Raw genomic sequence first — 21,967 nt, forward strand, 5'->3', positions numbered from 1 at the left:
GGAAACAGTCATTCCACCGTTAAAGTGTTAGAGCATTAACTATCCTCAGCTTTGCTTTAGGGGATCTTAATGGCTGGCTAAAACTGATTTTTGTGGGGATTACTACTATGAACATAAATGTTCTAAATTAAACTATATGGCATTTGTTAGCAGGCAGACTAAAAGGAAGTATTACTAATATGCTCAGACTGTATCTAAGCTAAGTAAATAAATGGTAATTTTGCAAATTTATCCTACAAGTACTTTCTAGAGAACAGTAACAAATACTTATAAAGCCACTTTCTAATTATTTCTTTGCCATAGCTCTGAAACTAACTGAATTGAGTAGATCAAAATACACAGAAAAAAGTTTATGTTCTACTTAGTTTCTCTGTTATAAAAGAAAGCTAAAAATAGACACTAGACCCATAACAAAACACAATGAACATCTAACGCTGTTGCAGTTCACCAAACTGTTGAGTACTGTTGTCCGAAAAAGCCTAGGGTTACATAATATTTCTCTAAACCCAAATTGGTAATTTAAGTTTTGTTGTTTTAAGGTTATAGATGCAACCATTACAATTTTTATTATAAAAATAAGTTTAAAACTTTAAAATTGTAGTGTACAATTCCATAGAAAAATGAACTTTAGTTCACAGTTCTTTGTGGGAAGGCTCAGAAGGGGCTAAGCCATGGAGGAGCCAGAAGAATATTCAGTATTTACTGTTGCTTCTTTTTCTTCATATCTTGGAGGTAATTCAGATGAAAGATGCAGAGTAGGCAAGATGTCTGAAGGTGAACTGCTCCCGGGAATTGCATATAGTGGTTCGTAATCTCTAACAGAAACCATTCCTTGAACATGTGCAAATTGTGCCCTGAAAAACATTACACATTAGTACATTCCAATCTCATTTATACATTAAGCCAAATCATACTTGAGTTTCACATATGCACACGCAGTGTAGGTGAAACCGGTGTGTTCAAGCTGCCTTTAAAAAAAAAAAAAAAAAAAAAAAAATGGTTCACTGCAAATACACATCTGTTTAGTAAACAGTGCCATCTGTATAACAGTGTGGCCTTTTCACATTTCCTATAAAAGACATCTTTTTATATTCCCCTGACAACACTGCATAGAGCAGAATAGCCACTTGGGAATGGGAGAGATTTTCTCATCTCTTCTCCTTAGTTCCTTTGCCCCATCTTCCCCGCCTTTTTGTAATCTATCATGGCCCTACTTTCCCCTTCCTTATAATAGTTATGAGCAGGGCCGGCTCCAGGCACCAGCTTGGCAAGCAGGTGCTTGGGGCGGCCACTCCGGAGAGGGGAGGCAGGTCCAGCGATTCGGCGGCAATTCAGCGGACGGTCCCTCACTCCCGCTTTTTTTTGGCTGCTTGGGGCTGCTTGGCTCCAAAACCCTGGAGCTGGCCCTGGTTATGAGTTCTAAAACTCCAATTACTGAAATGATACTACTGCATACTCTGAGATCCTCAGATGAAAGGTGACTTACAACCCTAATTAAGCCTCCCAAAAGCCACTGAAGTAGTTAAATAAATAGTAGTATTCTCATTTGACAGCCAGGGAAACAGAAGCAGAGAGAGGTCTCTGGATTGTTCAAGTTCACACAAGTCAGCAAGTCAAAAATAGAACCCAGGCATCCAAGTCCCTTGCTCTACTCATATCCTGGTGCAATCAAGGTAAGAATATTTTAAAATTAAGGTAAAATATCAGAAGGAAGAAATTCAGTGAGTTACTAGAAAATTTTATAGATGTCAGGCATAAAATCAATGATGATTAAGAGAGTGTGTCCTAGCTACACTTCAACCCATGGGTTAAACATCACAGATTCTGGAAAATAAACAAGAAGACTGTCTTACCCATTATTTACAACACTGTGGTATGGAGGAGGATTTTCACTCATAGGCAGCTCTGTGGCAAGTGGCTTATGAGTTACAGGTGGTGATAGAGAGTCAGCAAAATAAGGTGGTGGGAGGGGTGGGAATGTCATTACAGCATCACCTAAAGAGAGAAAAATTAATTAGTAACACATGAAAATTCAACTCATTTCCTGATCCTCATTGTAACCTAAGAGATATTCATACTGGTGTAGTATAGTATTTGTACTTATCTTCTTTGTAGATACAGGCACCATGTTCATGCATACTTTAACTGTTCTGACATTCCTTGGTGTAGAGGACAATGGTATGTATACATTCTGGGAGGATTTTTAAAATGCAAGAGATCCATCTTACTAAAAAAAAAAAAATAAAAAAAAGCAGCCATAAAAAAGGTTCCATCTTGCTAAAGGACACAAATCCCTTTACTGTTGGCTGCAGAACCTACCAGCAGACAGGCTCATGTGGGTTCTCTAAATACAGAGCAAGAGCTATTAGCACACTTTCTATCTGAGATTTTATACCATGCTCATCACTATGGTACACAAGTGCCTTGTTCTCCCCGCCTGCCTAAAATGTGGGTTTTATAAAGTACTGTGCATACCTGTAACGATGCTATAAATAAAAATGTTCAATGCTCTGCTTAACAATTCATATTGATTTAATTTTTCCTTCAAATGTGCAGTATTTCCCCTGTTAACAAATTATCAGGAAGTTCCTTGCTTTCTATGATTTATGTGTTCTCAGTGATTATTTATACAAAGAGGTAATAACTGCACTCATACCATTACTATATCTTGCAACTTGATTGCCTGTTAAGGAACATGAAATGATTTTATAACTGTAGGCACAAATGGTGATTTCTGATTGTTCTGAAATTGTAATAATCAAACCAGGGTACCTATAGTAGCAGAATTAACAAAGAAATTTTAGATAACATTTTCATGGTTGAAGGGACAATACTAATAGAATTCATATGATAAGAAAGCAATACATGTTATATACTAAACTGCAACTATGCAGTGCTTAATCTGAATACGAATTAGTGATAATGTTATGAAGTTGGACAATGAAGTATGGTCTCTCTTATTCAGAACTTTGCATTTTGCAGGGGTTTTAGTTTTTTTAATGGACTGCCAACAGTCAGCTAGTTCTCATAATTAAACAGGTGCAACAACTACTTCCCTTCTGCCCACTCCACTTTTTGTGTCTTTGCCTCTTAAGTTTTCTATGTAAAACTCAACCTCTGTTCTTGCAATGTGTTTCAATCTTTTGATCCATCCATCACCTCCCCCAAAATCACAGTGTTTAGGTAACACCTGTCTACCCAACATTAATATTGATGTTATTACATGAACTTGCTTTGCACACAGGGTGCACTTTATATGTTTGTTTAGTCAGCCTATTCTGAAAGTAGTGCGCTTAAGGAAGACAACAGAATTTAGATCTTTTCAAATATGTTGTAGGAGAGGAAGTGATTGTTGGCTTACTAAACACACACACACAAGGAGCATCTTGCAGAGACAATTCACATAGCAAATTAATACTGAAGTTGAGCAGGTCATGCATTGCCTAAATACAATGATTCTGGTAAAGTGATGGAACCAACAGGCTTGGACCCCATGATCCTACAGCAATCCACATTTTAAGTCTAGGCCTGATCCTACAGTGTTTATATATTTTACTTCTCTTAGAATTCTCCACATATAAGAGTGTGTGTACTAGTTTTGCTTTCTCTTCTTCAAAGACTATTTTCTTAAATTGCTATTCTTCTACAACTCTCTCACCCATATACCCTGATATCTGGTGTCAGCTTCCCAAACCTTCACCTTTTCCTATTAAGCATCAGGTTAAATAGTCCTTATGTCAGGATGACAAAGGCAGGATTTTGTGTGCAATGGACTTCAGTTCCAACCAATCGGGTGGAAGTTGAGCAGCATGGTGGTTGATTTGTCACCCATTCCTTCTGAGCACTAAAAATGTAGTTTAAAACCTACAAACTGTATTCATCTAGAATTAAAATGGTGACACAAACAGTACAAGCAGTACCCTCTGCATCTGAATCATTGGAATCCTATTTCAGGGGACAAGAAGACAGGCCAGAATTCAAAGCTAAACTGCATTTTGAGTATAGTAATAAAAAAACCCATGGCACCTACAATTTACAATGCCTATTCCATTCTCTGGAAAAGGAAGTAGGATTGGAACTACTTATGTCAGATAGTGTGATTTATTCCACATTTGCCTTTGGCAGGGCCGGCTCCAGGGTTTTGGCCGCCCCAAGCAGCCAAAAAAAAAAAAAAAAGCCGCGATTGCGATCTGTGGAGGCAATTCGGCGGGAGGTCCTTCGCTCCGAGCGGGAGTGAGGGACCGTCCGCCGAATTGCCGCCGAATAGCTGGATGTGCCGCCCCTCTCCGGAGCGGCCGCCCCAAGCACCTGCTTGCCAGGCTGGTGCCTGGAGCCGGCCCTGGCCTTTGGCGGTTTCTTGTAAGTCAAAAGGCAGTTTGCCCCTGAACAAAGATGACTGAATTAACTACACTGTGAATGTTTCCGATGTAAGGCAACTTGTTTCTCATTTGGTATGTTAAACCACACAAAATAGGAACTAGCGTACAGGTTAGTAAAACTAGCTTTCAAATTTAAAGTATATGCAAATCATTTACCTACCTGCTGTAACTTGAAGTGATTCTGGACTCTGAGGCTGTTCTCCATTTTCAGAAGATTCTTGGCTGAGATTTAAATTGGTTTTCTTTTTAATATGAGCTATTACAAAGAAACTTAATCCAATAAGCACAATCAAAGGACCCATGATTTGAAGAGGCAGAAATCCACAGCCTGGGAGTTCAACATCAGAAGTGCTGGTTTGATTATACTGTAGGCTGTGCCTTCCTGGGCTACATCCAGGAACCCAAATGCCCAGGAAACTAATTAGCACTCCACTAGCTAAAAACAAAAACCCAAAGATAAGAAACTGGGCAAACTGACAGTTCCCTTGACAAAAAATGAGCCTGTACACCTGCTCACCTTGCATCTGCCTCTGACTTAGGTACAGCCTAGCTCTTGATTGTGCCAGTAAGACACAAACTAATCCAACAGCAACAACCACAGGCCCAGCAATCTTAAGGGGCCTGTTGCAATCATTGAAGGTTCCAGACGGGCACCTCTGTAAAATAAAGACTGAAAGCAGAAATCCAGTGCACAGCAATGCAACTCCAAAAACAAAAAGGAAAAAAAACTTCCTATGATGTCCATTATTTTCTTCCCCACCAGGTCTGGGAACAGCAACTGCACACATTACAAAAATGTCTCTTCATGCAAAGGAGAAAGATATCGTCTCCTGTTAGTGTTCAGAGAGGTAGACCTGTGAACACAAATATATAATCGAAATTAGAGAATATGTAGGTAACTACATTGTGTACTTTTCTTCTGCACTTATTACTCTGCCTATCCAATGGTTTAAAGCCAGTATATCCCCAAACCACTTCATTTTAGAATAAAAACTTCATGGAAATGGACATGGGTTATAAGACAGATAAAGGGAGATCACTGACTTAATATTTATACCAAAATCAATTGTAATAGCTCAGTAAATAACATAATATAATTAAGGGACCAATTAATAATATTTATCAAATTCTAGTTAAAAGGAGGTCACTCTATGAGGGATGTACCCTTAAAAGGAAAAATCACCAAGTTTCCCTCCAACCTGCAGAAGCCCCTGAGGTAGAGGCTGATGAGACACACTTAGAAAGTCATAGGTATAAGAAAGGAAGCCATAATGAGAAGGGAGGGTTGGGAGAAAGTCCTGCCTTTGTGGGCAACTAGGGAGCTGAACATCACACTGAGGATTGGAGCTATCATTCAAGAGAAAGAATTGGGATGGAATGCAGGGGTGGTCCTAGGGTCCGGCAGCACTCGGCTTTTTTTTTTTTTGCCCCCCCCCGGTGTGCCGATATTTTCTTCATCTCATCTGGTCACCCTAGGTGGTCCTTCCCTGCTTGCTAGAAGAGAGCCTTGACTGGAGGGAATTTTGATGGATAGAGGACATTTACCAATAAAGCTTCAAGTATATTACCTACTTAAAGCATGTGGATTTGTTGTTCCTCCTTCAGACATGTCAGCTCTTTTCCCAAAAAGTATTTCCTGTCCCAGTGTAACTGAAAGAGCTAGGACACTACAGACAAATTATAGTTCTTCTTTGAGTGCTTGTTCATGTCCATTCCAATCAGGTGTGTGCGCGCTGCGTGCACGCCAGCCGGAAGATTTTTCCCTTAGTAGCATCCGTAGAGTCAGCCTGGGCGCCCCCTGGAGTCGTGCCTTTATGGCACCCAATATAGAGCCCTGCCAACCCCCCACCCCCTCAGTTCCTTCTTACGGCCGGTGACGGCTAGCTGGAACAACTGTCGCTCTTGCTTTGCAAGTGCTTTCGGCAGTGTCCTCTTCACTTTTCTTTCTTAAATAGTTGTAAATAGTTTGTTAGCTATTAGTCCTAGTTAGTAGTTGTAGTTGTTGTCTCTTGGGGGTCCCCCCCAACAACATTTTCCCCCAGTTCTGGGGTATGCCCTGGTCCCCAGGGTTCAAACTCTGTGAGGACTGTGGCAAGTTTATGCCGAAGAGTGACCCACACTCTTCTTGTCTATGGTGCCTCGGGGAGAGCCACCAAAAGGACAAGGGCAGGATCTGCAAGGGTTTTTTCACCCTAGCACCCTTAAAGACAGGGACCAAAGACTCAAGGTCCTCCTAATGGAAGTGGCACTTCGACCACATTCTGACCCGGGGTCCGCAGAACCCACGCCTAGCACTTCCATGTCAGTCCAAAGTGCTCCGGCACCGACGGTGCATGAGCCGGTGCTGAGCAAGGACTCTAAGGACTCCCGGCACTGCCACGGCTCCGCACATAAGAAACCGTCTGCGGTTTGGCACCGTTCTCAGTCCCCAGTGCCACAAAAGAAGAAAAGGCCGGATAGGGGTTGCTTTCACCCTTTAAAGACCAAGGGACCTTCAGCATTGAAGCACATCTCGAGCCAGGCCGCTTCGTCCCTCCAGCCTTCCAGGATCTTGTCGACTCCTGCCCCGTCTGGGGTTCAGTCGCGTCCGAACCCTCAACGGTCCCCGGAATGCCAAGGTGATCACCTCCAGCTCCCCTCAACTCCGGAGGCATTCGAGGCAGCCAGGGACCTTATACGCCTCACGGCGCCATCCTCCTCGCAGAGGAGACAAGTCGCTGATGACTGTCTCCCAGTTTCACATCAACAAGGACATCTTCCTCCCAGTATTCTACCCTAAGCCGCACTCCAGTGGCAGGGAGCAGAGGCATCATTCATTGGATGTCCACAGTGCATTAGCCTTCTATATCGAGAGAACGAAGCCATTCCGAAAGTCTGTCCAGTTATTCGTAGTGGTGGCAGATAGAATGAAAGGCCTCCCTGTCTCATCGCAATGTATCTCGTCGTGGATTGCATCATGCATTCGGGAGTGTTACGACTTAGCGAAGGTGCCCACTCCGTCGATCACTGCGCACTCCACCAGAGCGCAGGCCTCTTCAGCAGCATTCCTGGCGCAAGCCCCCACACAGGAAATCTGCAGGGCAGCAACGTGGTCCTCTGTACACACTTTCACCATGCACTACAGGCCAGAGACGACGCAGCCTTCGGAAGAGCTGTGCTCCAATCAGTGGATGACTCCGCCCCCACCTTCTGAACTTTGGCTTAAGAGTCACCTGATTGGAATGGACATGAGCAAGCACTCAAGGAAGAAAAAATGGTTACTCACCTTCTTGTAACTGTTGTTCTTCATGTCCATTCCAATAATCACCCTCCTACCCCTCTGTTGGAGCAGCGGGCAAGAAGGAACTGAGAGAGTGGGTGGTCGGTAGGGCCCTATATTGGATGCCATAAAGGGACGACTCCAGGGGGTGCCCAGGCCGACCCTACGGACGCTGCTAAGGGAAAAATCTTCCGGCTGGCGTGCACGCAACGCGCACACACCTGATTGGAATGGACATGAACAACACGTGATAAGCATAAGACCAAAGAAAAGCAAAGGGACTGCAGACTTTGAATGTTTCCGATGTAAGACAACTTCAAGAGAGAAGGGTGTGTGTCTGTAGCTTATTGCAGGGAGGAACAAAGTTCAGAAGCTGGCTACTTGTCTTGAGATACCAAATAAAGTAGAAAAATTCAGCTAGCCGCTGTTAATTACACTGGCCAGTTAATTTGTAAACAGTCATTATATGAAGTCGGTTAAGTATTTCTTCATGACTCTGAGTATGCTCTACCTCTTTATTAAGAACAGTCTGAGCAACTGTTAGCCAAGGATCCTATTGGTGGCAATGTGGAGTGCTTGAGACTTCCCTATGGATAGCAAGGGACTTGGGAAAAGCTTTACAGGAAGAGAAATTAGAAGGCGTTTTGACAGAACTATAAACTGAAGACCTTGATCCCTTAGTTAGGAGTAGCTTTAGTACAACATAAGTATTGGTGAAGCTGACCATTACATTGCTGGGGTAATACAAATTGGATTCATTTTTATTAATAATCTTCCTTGATTCTGCTAATCTGTCCTTCCCTAATAAAACTGTTACTGATAACTGTACCATATGTTGTTTCACAATTATTATCCAAGAGTCCTGCCGTACCTACAACGGTGGTGTTTAGAACTAAGATTCTTATAGGTCATAGTAGGGGTTTGGTTTCCACATATCAAGATTCAGAAACTCTTTAAAATGTAATTTTATTAAGAATAGTTAATTATAAAAGGGAAAGATTATGAAGGAAAGATTAATTGCAAACATTTTCTTAGTATGAATTAGCCAAAGAATGGCAGGGCTTGTATTGGAGAAGTTCGGTGTAGATTTGCTAGGTCATGGGAAGAACTTTCTACCTTCAGTAACTTAAAACTACAGTACTTTCAGAAACGAACACAAGTAAAAAGCCCCAAACCTTTGGCATAATGAAAGAAGACTGCACTACACACACTTTGCAAACACTCTAAAGAACAACAAGGAGTCTGGTGGCACCTTAAAGAATAACAGATTTATTTGGGCATAAGCTTTCATGGGTAAAAACCTTACTTCTTCAGATGCACAGAGTGAAAGTTACAGATGCAGGCATTATATACTTACACATGGAGAGCAGGGAGTTACTTCGCAAGTGGAGAACCAGTGTTGACAGGGCCAATTCAATCAGGGTGGATGTAGTCCACTCCCAATAATAGATGAGGAGGTGTCAATTCCAGGAGAGGAAAAGCTGCTTCTGTAATGAGCCAGCCACTCCCAGTCCCTATTCAAGCCCAGATTAATGGTGATTAATATTCTCTGACATTTTGGAATTGATTGGCTGTGGTATTCTAAAGTAATTGTATTACATCCAAACAGAGAAGCACCATCAAGTTGAGTATAGGGCCTCACAAGCTTCGCCAATAACAAAAATGGCTAACTAGCATTTCAGACTATGCTGTGTCAAACTATTTTTCTGTTGAAGCACATTATATTATCAATTATAGTAGTGGGACAGTGGAATTAGGGAGAAATCTTTAATAAAATAATACTTTATTTTCTATTTTGTGTGGAAAAAAATAGATGGAAATGAGTAAAGTGAAGTTAGGACAAAAGGAAATAATTTGAAATGAAAAAAAAATTCTAATTTAGAACCTCTTAAAGAGCCCATACATTTGTTTTGACTACTCCTACACAGTGCCTCCTTCTCCTGCACTAATCTTGCTGTTACATGATTAAGTTGAAACACACACATTTTAAAAGTTTGTACATACTTTCTTAATTGTTTCAGAACCACAAAAGGAACATTCAGAACAGTCTGTTGTGGCTTTGAAGATCAAAGAACCAGATTCTATGCTGCAAAATCCAAAGGAGGACTAATTTCACTTATGCTACCACCAAACTTTAATGGTAAAAACATTGTATGATTAAGCTCTACTACTTAAGAGTCCCACCAAAAGAGTATTTAAAAAAGAATTATGCCCATAGCTGACTGTGTGCCTGACAGCATTTCCATCAGATCAGATGCCACCTGCTCCATGTGTATGCATAAACGTTTGCTCTCAACATTCTCCTTTGGCTTGAGAGCAAGCATGAACATTTTCAGGCCAAAAACTGTTAAGACAAAATTGGTAGGGCGGGATGGAGGTAGTTGGGTAACAGGGGAAAGCAGGCTGGATAAAAATCAATGATTTAAACAAAAACAAAAAAAATCGGATTTTTTAAATTTAAATTGGATTTTTGAGGGGAAAAAATTTATCTAAAGATAGTTTTAATTAAGATATATCTTTGAGCTATAATATCATCATGGAATAGGGATTATAAATTCTATAGTATGAGACAATATCGTCATGTAATGTTTAAGAAAAGTTTTGTAAACGAGTTCCAATAGTTCATGGATTAGGGACCCAATCTTATGGGGTTCCAGGGGCTTCTGTATAGATTATTTAGGTTAATCTTTCTATCTACCCAATGGGACTCAGTGCTCAGTCTAGAAGATACCATCAGAGATGCTTAGTTTTGCAGTTCTCAAACTGTGGATTTGTGTCTCCAGAGATAACATGCTTGTTAACAGCAAAAATGTTTTAAAATAAATAAATATATAGCTGCAAATGTATCCAAGATGAGAAGAAATTATTTAGAAGAGAGTCCCAAGCTAATAACATACGGTTGCAGTGCTCATTTGATGCACCTCTTAGCCAAATATCAGAGGGGTAGCCGTGTTAGTCTGAATCTGTAAAAAGCAACAGAGGGTCCTGTGGCACCTTATAGACTAACAGAAGAAGTGAGGTTCTTACCCACGAAAGCTTATGCTCCCAATACTTCTGTTAGTCTTAAAGGTGCCACAGGACCCTCTGTTGCTCTTAGCCAAAGACTTCAGTGTTCCAGAAATAAAGGCTAATGTTGTTGAAATTGCAAAATACTTCCGTAACAACCACTTTGCAGCGGCTGCTCTCAAAAAAGTGGGAGGAACCAAGCTAACTCTCCCACAAGATGTGTGATGGAACTCAGTAGTGGACTGTTTTGAGCACTATATAAAGAACTGGCCTAATCTGATGACAGTTTGTGAACAAAACTGTGAAAAAATAGATGGCACGGTCACAGCCAAAGTTCTCAACATTGGGCTTAAGAGAAATGTTGAACACATGCTGAGTACTGTGAAGCCTATTTCTGTAGCCTTGAACAAAATGCAGGGAAATAGCTGTTTTATTGCTGACCCTGTTGAAATTTGGAAGGAACTGAGTGAGATCTCTTAATACAGCATGGCAAGAAAATCCTCCAAATATTAATGATTAATCTGTTGAATTGGAGAGATTTATTAAGTCATTGGGAGGTGAACTATCTGCTTCAATTACCTTTGGTAAATGAAATAACCAAACAATCATTCATTTTCTGATATAGCTGTAAAACTAATCTGAAAAGTTTTCAAAATAAATCACTTTAAAAATGTATAGTGTGTACCTTCTAAAAATGAAACCTATATCTCTCTCTGAGTTGTGAAGAATATGTATTAAGGTTATAACAACCAACAAGAATGCACTTTTATATAGAAATCCATGATTAAATCGAGTCTTCCTGACTAGTGATGTAAATCATGATAAGATGATGTTATGACCAGAACCCTGCTAGAATTTCACTTGCCTATGCAGCATCCCCTACACACCAAATACAAAAACAACAAGGAGTCTGGTGGCTTTCGTGGGTAAAAACCTCACTTCTTCGGATGCATAGAGCCCTGTCAACACTGGTTCTCCACTTGCGAAGTAACTCCCTGCTCTCCATGTGTCAGTATATAATGCCTGCATCTGTAACTTTCACTCTATGCATCCGAAGAAGTGAGGTTTTTACCCACGAAAGCTTATGCCCAAATAAATCTGTTAGTCTTTAAGGTGCCACCAGACTCCTTGTTGTTTTTGTAGATACAGACTAACACGGCTACCCCCTGATACTTGATACCAAATACACACAAATAGCTATTTGCGTGTGGTTATCACCACAATAAACAGAGTCACTGAACACTGACTCCTGTCCTGTGACAGGGGTGTTAATCCTGACCCATGTCAGTTAACTGGGGACAGGAAATAGAGACCAGTCTCTTAACATCACTCCTGCATGTCACACTCAGATTACAACTTCCTCATTAGTGCCAACCCCATGCATTCAAAGATCATGAGTCACAGCCCAAATCAACATTTTAAAAAATAATAAACTGTGGTACTTTTTATTTTCCTTCTGGGTTTTGAGCCTGTAAAGTTAACAGTCTCAAGCTTTTCTCCATGACCATAAGGGCTAGAAATTTACTTCCTCCTCCCCCGTCATGAAAGCTGAGATTCTCATTAAATCATATGACTTTGGGAGCTGGGACTTCAAAAACAAAAAATATCTCACAAATTGACAATACTGCGGTCCCCGTTAGCTAATACTTCCCAAGTTAGGGGATCAGCACAGGCACAAAAATCTATGCATGCAGACCCAACTGCAGTATTAGTGCTTTAGAGTTTGTGCAGTACTTTGAAAATGTGAAGTGCTATATAAATGCAAAATGTAATATGATATTATTTATTAGTAATTGTGATCAGAATTGGCACCTCTAATTATTTAAAAATAAATCAATCAAGATTTTAAAAAGATACTGCTTTTTGTCTGCCTCCTGAGTTTTTAAACCTTTAAATTGCCTGCCCCCAATTTGTGTTTGATTATTCCAGATTCAAAATTTAACATTAAAAACACACACAGCGTGAGTCTTCCACTAGGGGAAACTCCTTTTATCCTAGCCAGCCACTCTCTCCATACATCTTCCTTATCATTGCTCTATTTTCCTCCCTACCACACTGAGTTTCCTGGATTAAGCTTTTGTGGGGCCCTGGGCCAGAGCAAGTGGGGGGCCCTCTCCACCCCTTCTGCCTGAAGTCATCCCCCCCACACTCCTGCTGGGGGCACCCATTTTTCTGGGGTCCCTCAATTGGCCAGGGACCCTGGGCACGGGCCCTGTTGGCGTGGTGGCTAATCCCCGCACTGGTCCCACTCTCATTCTGCTTCTGTAGTCTCCCATAGGTCTCACCTGACCTCTGTTTCCCCTCCTTTTCCTCTCAATTTCCCTCTCTACTCCCATACTTTAACCACAGAGGTCCCGGTATCCATCTTCCCTGAGAAAACCCTGTTGAGCCCAATAAAAATCAAAGGGAGATGGCAGTCATCTTTACTGGAGATTAGCCTCATTTCCATATGTGAAGACTATAGGGAAATCAAGCCATTTTGACTGAGTGCCATCTGAAACGTCAGTCACCTTCTTCCTCCTGGTGCCTGAGCCCAGCAGGGGCATTGAGAGCACAAGAGTGACAGCTTGCTCTCAGTTCCAGAGCCAGGTCCCACCCTGCTCTGCAGAGCTAGGAACTGCAGCTGCAGAGGAAGATTGGCTTCACCCTGGGTCCAGGCAGCATGGAAGGTGTCTGACTCAAATGCAGCAGGGAGAAGAGCTAGACTGTGGGGAGGGAAGAAAGAGTAGATTGAGACAAAGGGCCAGACAGGTGGGACAGGCTGGGAAAAGAGATTGGGACTGGGAGCCAAGGAGGGAAATGATTGGTTAGGGGGACAGGCAGGAGATGGAGATTGAAGGAGGAGCTGGGGAGACTGGGACTAGCCGGGCAAAGAATATAGGACTAGCAATCAGTGGAGAGGAGGGGGCCAGATCTGACAAGGTCCAGGAGCTGGTGTGCAGGGAGAGAACTGGGACAAGGATCTGGCAGGGGGGAGGAGGCAGACTGACTGAGATTGGATGAAGAGCCCGGGAAGGAAGGGGAGAAAGTGGCAGACAAATGGAAGTCGGCATGGGGGAAGGGAAGACAGATCAGGGACTGGCTGGACAAGAGCCAGAGGAGAGATGGAACTGGTTGGGCTAGGAGGCTGGGAGTGCAGGTGGGACACAGATTGAACAAAGGAACTGGGAGTGGTGTGTGACAGATGCAATTCTATGTAAATAGGCAATACACAAAGATTACTGTGTTAACTTTAGAATATATGTCTCTTTATGGGCAGGTTCCTGATTGTATTCAGGGCCAAACAGGTCAGATAAGGGGTGCTTCCTGCAGGAAGTAAAGACAACAGCAGATCCTCAATGCACTGCAAATCCCCAATACTGCAACAATGCAGGTAAAGTACCTTTTGAAGTTTCACAGCACCACCCCAGGGTGAAGTGCATATACTGGTTCAACCTGGTTCTAGAGGCCTAAATACAAAGGACTGTTTTAAGGGACGGCTCTAACCTAGGGAGAGACTGGTACACAGATGCCAGCTGGAAACTGACAGGCATGAAGCTGTGTCCAACCGAATCAGACCCTGGGAGAGGGCTCAAAGTAGTTCAGAACCTACCAGAGTCTCCACATGAAAGATGGGTGACTGCCTGGTAAGCCAGGCATGCATGTTAGCTGGTTATTGTTTTAAGATGTGTTTTTCTTTGTAATATTTTTATTTCTAAATAAATAGTACTTTGGTTAAATGAGAGCTGGCTGATCACTGGCTACCCCTATCATTGCCTCAGAGAGTACAACCGCAGGTGCTGAACTGAACTCAGACCTGCTCTGGTGATCACAGTGAATTGAAAGAACTGGCAGCTTAAGACCCTGGGCTAGAGGGAAAGCATTAAGGCATCCCACCCTGAGAAAGGTGATGGCTATTGGCCCTAAGTGGGGCACCCTCATGGAGACCAGGAGGGGGTGAGAGGTGCAGTTAATTCAAGAACTGTGACGTGGTGAATTGTGACAGGCTGGGCCTGGGATGAGAAGCCCGAGGAATGGAGACTGGGACTGGAACAAAGAGCCAGTGAAAGGACATGGACAGATTGCTGGGGATGAGGCAGAAGTGTCTGTGCCCACTACAGCACACTCCTCTCCAACATCTGAAATGGAACCCAAGATTCCTGAGTCTCGCCATTCCTCTGCTGTTAGCAAAACCTGTGAAACACACTGGCAAAGTGTCCCACCCACCTCTAGTGCTGGTCCACCTAGAGAGGATGACAACTTATTACTGCTAGCAATGATTCCATTAGCTTAAGTGGCAGAGGTCTGTGCAGTGGATCTAAAGGTTCCAATCCTGCTGATGTACCATGGAGGTGTTAATAGGAAACCACACGATAGATAGGCAACATGTTTTTTCAATTTGCTTTTTTGAAAAAAAACTTAAGATATTACACACAAAAACTCCACAAATTAAAAGAACATTATTAAAGTTGCAAAGTCAACACTTCAAAATTAGAAATACCAGAATTATGGTTGCCTGTGTAACCTTAATTCAGCTTCCTGGGGCGTATGCATTGTGACAGTCTTTAATTACACGATCACATATATTTTTTCTCCACAGTGACCCCTGCCTCTCCATTGCCCAGAATGGACAGTGTTCACTGAATGAGCAGCTATTCAATATTTTGTTTTATTCTCATTCAGCATGTGGCACTGCTTTGAAGACAGAATTATTAATTTTCTCATGGGCTTTTCTGTAGTACTCATCACTATACTACAGGGTGGGCAAACTTTTTGGCCCGAGGACCACATCGGGCAATAGAAATTGTATGGCTAACCATGAATTCTCACAAAATTGGGATTGGGGTGCAGGAGGGGGTGCGGGCTCTGGGGTGGGACTCGGGATGAGAGGTTTGGGGTGCAGGAGGGTGGTCCAGGCTGGGATTGAGGGGTTTGGCGAGTGGGAGGGGTAACTGGTCATTTAAAGTACTGCAGAATAAAACTTTCAGAGTAAAGGTTTGGATGACAGATTACTGTCATACCATAAGTGTTACTCAAATGAACAAATACAGAATATTCTCTCTGTCCAGAGAATAGTATGACTGGGGGTAGAGGGACAAGAACATAGGAATTGCCATGATGGATCAGTCTTCTGGTCCATCTATTCCAATATTTTGTCTCTGACAGTGGCCAGCACCAGATGCTTCGGAGAAAGGTAGAAGAATCCTCATATTAGGCAGATGTGGGATAATCTGTGCCCCCCCACACCATTTTAGGTTTGTTCCTAATCCCTAGTAATTAGATTAGTTTAAACCTTGAAGCATGACATTTGACATTTCTTCCAAAATTTGTAGAAGTTAACAGTTTTAACTCTGGATATTCTTGTCATCCATACAATGCAAGATGGATAACAAAAAAATCAGTGATTAAAAAAAAATATCAGATGTTTTTATTTAAATTAAATACAGGGTTTTTTTTTTAAATTAACCTATTTAAAGTTAAATTTGAAACTGACAATCTATTAAACTAATTTAAATTAAAAGACAGAAAATATTAAACAGTATGTTTGCTGTCAAGTTTTAAAGAAAGGCAAACAACTAGGGCTGTCAATTAATCGCAGTTAACATGTGATTAACTCAAAAAAGATTAATCGCGATTAATCACAGTTTTAATAGCACTGTTAATCAAGAGAATACCAATTGAAATGTATTAAATATTTTGAATGTTTTTCTACATTTTCATATAGATCTTATATTCTGTGTTGTAACTGAAATCAAAGTGTACATTTTGATTACAAATATTTGCACTGTAAAAATGATAAACAGAAGAAATAGTATTTTTTCAATTCACCTAATACAAGTACTGTAGTGCAATCTCTTGGTCCTGAAAGTGCAACTTACAAATGTAGATTTTTTTGTTTTGTTAGATAGCTGCACTCAAAAACAAAACAAAGTCACCTCAGTCCTACTTCTTGTTCAGCCAATCGCTAAGACTAACAAATTTGTTTACATTTACAGGAGATAATGCTGTCCTCTTCTTATTTACAATGTCACCAGAAAGTGAGAATAGGCGTTCGCATGGCACTTTTGTAGCCAGCTTTGCAAGGTATTTACTTGCCAGATATGCTAAACATTCGTATGCCCCTTCATACTTCAGCCACCATTCCAGAGGACATGCTTCCATGTTTGATGACGCTCGTTAAAAAAATAATGTATTAATTAAATTTGTGACTGAACTTCTTGGGGAAGAATTGTATGTCCCCTGCTCTGTTTTACCTGCATTCTGCCATATAGTTCATGTCATCGCAGTCTCAGATGATGACCCAGCACATGTTGTTCTTCGTTTTAAGAACACTTTCACTGCAAATCTGACAAAACGCGAAGAAAGTACCAATGTGAGTGTGATGGTGCTGCCCGTGGGAGCCAGCTGAGGTTACTCAATTAGGGTGAACTGCAAACAAAACGGGGCAGACAAACCCTAAAAGCTGGTGGATAGTCCAATACTTAGATTTACCAAGCCAGTACAAAACAACTTCTATATTATCATACATGTTACTCAGAAGTCCAAGCAATGCAGTTACCTTAAAGTGCCCAGCCTCAGGCCTCCATTCAGACACACATGTCAAACATATGATGATAATTACTGAAAATCTTATCTCATCATATAAAAGAAAAGGTGCCTCCAATCCCAAAGGATCAGCCACATACCCAGGTCCAATTATAACTTAGATCTTACCCAAAATACACGCTTATAGCCAATTTTTATTAACTTAGCTAAAGTTTATTAAAAAAAGAAAAGAGAGAGAGTGTTGGTTAAAAGATCAATATACATACAGACTTGAATTTAATTCTTGAGGTTCAGATACATAGCAGAGATGAGTTTGTAGTTCCAAAAGTCCTTTTAGAAATAGTCCATAGGTTATAATCCAATGTCCATATTCAGGGTGACTCCAGTCAGTGACTGGGGATCTCAATCCTTATGGCTTACGGTTTCCCCCTCTTGAAACCCAAAGCAGATCTGAGATGAAGAAGGATCGTGTTCCAGGGTTCTTATACCTTTCCTGCAGCCTTTTGGCCTGAGAAAACAATAGGCTTAACTTCCCTTCTCCCAAACATTATGGCAATTAGCACAGGATAATTTATCCATCAAACAGTTCAGATACACGTTACCACAACCTTCAAAGAGACATATAGACAATAATATTATTTCACTTAAGTGTCTTCCTAAATGTTAATACTTCTTTTTTGATCTTTGAATTAAAGCTATAGCAATAGACAAGACTTGTTTGCTTACATCACAAGACCTGAGCAAACACCTACCCTTCTACCGCTAACAATGCAGACTTGCATTTCAAAGCTCTAGTCATTTACATATCTTTCTAACCAGTCTCTAAAGTTCGGCCATGGGTCAGGTCAGTCTGTGAGTTAATTAACTCTTTCTGGCCCTGTCACCTTTCAATGAGATATTATATTACACTCATAATGTCACAGTGAGATTTGTAAAGATAGCTACAGCACTCGACCCAAGATTTAAGAATCTGAAGTGCCTTCCAAAATCAGAGAGGGACGAGGTAGGGAGCATGCTTTCAGAAGTCTTAAAAAAGAGCAACACTCCAATGCAGAAACTACAGAACCCGAACCACCAAAATAAACCTTCTGCTGGTGGCATGTGACTCAGATGATGAAAATGAACATGTGTCGGTCCGCACTGCTTTGGATGATTTTCGAGCAGAACCAATCATCAGCATGGACACATGTCCCCTGGAATGGTGGTTGAAGCATGAAGGGACATATGAATCTTTAGTGCATCTGGCACGTAAATATCTTGCGCTACAACAGTATCATGAGAATACCTGTTCTCACTTTCAGGTGACATTGTAAACAAGAAGAGGGCAATATTATCTCCTGCAAATGTAAACAATCTTGTTTGTCTGAGTGACTGGCTGAACAAGAAGTAGGAGTGAGTGGACTTGCAAGCTCTAAAATTTTACATTGTTCTATTTTTGAATGCAGTTATTTTGTACATAATTCTATATTTGTAAGTTCAACTTTTATGAGATATTGCACTGCAGTACTTGTATTAGGTGAATTGAAAAATACTATTTCTTTTGTCTTTTGACAGTGCAAACACTTGTAATAAAAAATAAATATAAAGTGAGCACTGTACACTTTATATTCTGTGTTGTAATTGAAACCAATATATTTGAAAATGTAGAAAACATCCAAAAATATTTAAATAAATGGTATTCTGTTTTTTTTAATGGCACAATTAATTTTTTAAATCACTTGACAGCCCTACAAACAACTGATCCGGTTTACTAGCTAAGCACCTGGAACCAGAATTTGTTAAAAGTGTTAAATCACATTTTTACAGCAGTAACCTCTTTTGCAGGAGCAGAGAGAACATTTTATTCATTTCAGTTTATTCAAGTAGTTCAATTCAGTGACAAGTTCATTCAAAGTTAAGAAACCAATTGGGAGTTGAAAAGGAAAAAAAAAAAAAGGAGGAAAGGTGTGAGAAGATGAAATCCTCTAGTTCTAAAATCTTGAATTACATGATGACCAAAACCAATCAGTTCAAATATTTAATAATGGCCTTTTCAATCTAGCAGAGAAAGGCATAACAATCCAATGGCTGGAATTTGAAGCTAGGGAAATTCAGACCATTGAAACAATTTGGCAAATATTGTGATGGATTTGCCTTCACTGACAATTTGAAAATCAAGATTGGATGTTTTTCTGAGATATATGTTCTAGGAATTATTCTGGGGAAGTTCTATGGCTTGCATTATACAGAAGGTCAGACTAGATCAGTGGTTCTCAAACTTTTGTACTGGTGACCCCTTTCACATAGCAAGCATCTGAGTGCAATCCCCCCGCCTTATAAATTAAAAATACTTTTAAATATATTTAACACCATAATAAATGCTGGAGGCAAAGCGGGGTTCGGGGTGGAGGCTGACAGCTCATGACCCCCATGTAATAACCTCGCAACCCCCTGAGGGGTCCCACCCCCCAGTTTGAGAACCCCTGGACTAGATGATCATAATGGTCCCTTCTGGCACTGGGGGAGCCAGCGGGGGCGAGTGATGGGGGGGAGCCTGGGGACCGGAACCCTATAGCCACACAGTCAGCCATGGGGGCTGGAGGATGCAGCATGGGCCAGGAGCAATGGGGGCATCAGGGGGTAGCCTGGGACTGGCTCCCGCCGTCACACAGCTGGGGGCCAGAGCCTGAAGCCCAATGGCTGGAGCCAGGTGCCTGCCACCATGCGGCCGGGGAACGGAACGTGCAGCTGAAACCATAGGTGCCAACTCCGTGGGTGCTCCAGGGCTGGAGCACCTACAGAAAAAAAATAGTGGGTGCTCAGCACCCACCAGCCACTTGCTGATTAGCTGTTCGGCAGAGGGCAGGAGCTGCTGGGGGGGAGGGGCAGAAGGGGACAGGAAGAGGTGGGGCCTTAAGGGAAGGGGCAGAGTGGGGGCTGAGCCTCGAGGTGGAAGAGCACCCCCCTCCCAGAAAAATGAACATTGGGGCCTGTGGCTGAAACCTGGGGCTGGAGGACACAGCGGGGGCCAGGGACAATGGGAGACTGGGGCTGGATCCCGTGGCCAGAGACCAAAACCGTGCGGCTGGAGCCCAGAAATGGAGCCCGAAGCCCCACAGTCAAAGCCCAAAGACAGAACCAGAAGTCCCACAGTCAGAGCCCATGGCAGGAGCCCGCTGCATGCCCGGGAGCCGAATGGTGAGCCTGGGGCCAGAGCCCAATGCCTGCCACACCTGAGTGCAAGCCCAAGCCCCGCTGCCTCCGGGGTTTGTGGCTCCTGAGGGGGGCAGGTCCCAACCCCTGCTGGCGGCCCCAGGGGAGGGGCCACTGCTTTGCCCCGCCCAATCCGCCGCAGGAAAAGCCCCTGGTGGAAGCAGGCTGCCGTGGTTGCCGCATTTGAGAAACGTCGGCTCAGGCTAACCCGCAAAGGTCCGCGCACAGCGTAGAAGGCAGGTTGCGGGGGGGCTACACAGCCCTTCCCAACCTGCTAATGCCGCTTCACTGACGCCAGGTAAAACCCCGATGGAGACAAGTCCCAAGCGCAGGGCCCCGAAGGAGCAGAACTTGGTTGGAAGAGGCGGCGTAGAAAGGAGACACTCAGCCTCTCCCCACCCCCAATGCAGCCGGGGGAGGGGGGCGGTTTGCTCAGGCTGAGCCCCTCCCTCGGGGGGAACGGACCCCGCTCCCCGCCGTTTCTAATTCGCCCATCCCCGCCGGCTCCAGCCGCCCCTAGTCTCGGCAGCGCCGGATCCCGGGGCTCCGGCTGCTTGGTGGGTGGGGGCGGGATCCGCCCGCTGCCCAGCCCGTGGCGGCTCTTACCTGCGGAGATGGTGGTGTGGCGGGTCGCCGGGCTTATGCTGGCCGGCCCGGCGGCGGGAGCCGCTATTTAAGCAACCGAGGCAGCGCCCAGGGAGCGATGGGCGGCGCTGGCTGCGGGCTCGGGGCCAGGCGGCGCTGACGTGCCTGGGCCGGCTCTGGCTGGCACCTTCTGCGCCCTTGAGTGCAGGGCGCGGCGGTCAGCGCCCGGGCGCCAACCCCCGCCCCGCGTCTCCTCGCAGCCTGAGAGAGGCCTAACCTGCGCAGTGCTTTACAGCCTAAAGCCCAAGTACCCTGTTCTCCGTGGTTGTCTGAAGGGAAGGGGAGGCCGAGCTGAAGAGCTCTTCCTGGTTGCACTCCCTAAAACTGGTTAGAACACACTTCTAAGCAAACTATTTCTAGTCGGGGAAGATGGGAGATTTCCCAGCTGCATAACTGAGGAGCAAACACACACAGGGGTATTTTAAAGCCAGCTCGGAGAAAAATACAAAAGTGCCTGAAAATGGTAGAGAGTCATTTATTATCAGCAGGAGGAGTAGCATAACCTACTATTATACCCCACCCTTCTCATTATAAGACCCTGGTTTCAGTTCCTTATAATTGTGCCAGACTTTGACCATCTGGGCTGAAGTGTTTCCAGGCCAGGTGTTGGCATCAGGCTGAGTTGTGGATTTTTTTTTTTTTTTTTGAAAGCTAAAAGGGGTATTCAGCCATTTCCAAGAGTGAGGCTAGGGAAAAATATATTTAGGTTTAGCAGACTTCAGTTCTTATTTTTTTTGCAATTTTGATGATTCATATAAATTAACTTTTTATTTTCACAGGTGTGGGAAACTAAGTGGGATGGGGTTGGGATTAGGGATAGGGCAGTGCTGACAATGGTGCTGCAGGGCTCTCTGCACAGCCCAGGGGCCCAAAACACGTGAGTGCAAGGTGGGGAGAAGACTGCAGTCCTGGCCCAGCAGAACAGATACTCTGCTCAGGGCTGCAAGGAGAAAGTTGAGCC

General features: G+C 43.1%; 1 protein-coding gene across 1 annotated transcript; it reads right to left on the reverse strand.

Annotated features, from left to right (window-relative positions):
• Nucleotides 1-349: 349 nt before the first annotated feature.
• On the reverse strand, nucleotides 350-21,025 carry TMEM171 (transmembrane protein 171). Its single transcript, XM_065406663.1, has 4 exons — nucleotides 20,968-21,025; nucleotides 4,540-5,233; nucleotides 1,854-1,995; nucleotides 350-854 (listed from the first exon to the last, which is right to left on the reverse strand). Exons 2-4 carry the CDS (start codon nucleotides 5,165-5,167, stop codon nucleotides 665-667), a joined length of 960 nt encoding a protein of 319 aa, XP_065262735.1. The 5' UTR covers nucleotides 5,168-5,233; nucleotides 20,968-21,025; the 3' UTR covers nucleotides 350-664.
• Nucleotides 21,026-21,967: the final 942 nt, after the last annotated feature.

This window comes from Emys orbicularis, chromosome 6, assembly GCF_028017835.1.
Source record: "Emys orbicularis isolate rEmyOrb1 chromosome 6, rEmyOrb1.hap1, whole genome shotgun sequence".
NCBI classification, from domain to species: domain Eukaryota; kingdom Metazoa; phylum Chordata; order Testudines; family Emydidae; genus Emys; species Emys orbicularis.

What these genes read in the sequence shown, in the direction of transcription:
- TMEM171 (XM_065406663.1), bottom strand. Translation starts at nt 5,167, where the DNA reads ATGTGTGCAGTTGCTGTTCCCAGACCTGGTGGGGAAGAAAATAATGGA. An exon ending in ATCACTTCAAGTTACAGCAG is followed by an intron (nt 1,996 to 4,539) that starts GTAGGTAAATGA and finishes TTCTCTCTTTAG; the next exon opens with GTGATGCTGTAATGACATTC. An exon ending in CACAGTGTTGTAAATAATGG is followed by an intron (nt 855 to 1,853) that starts GTAAGACAGTCT and finishes AATGTTTTTCAG; the next exon opens with GGCACAATTTGCACATGTTC.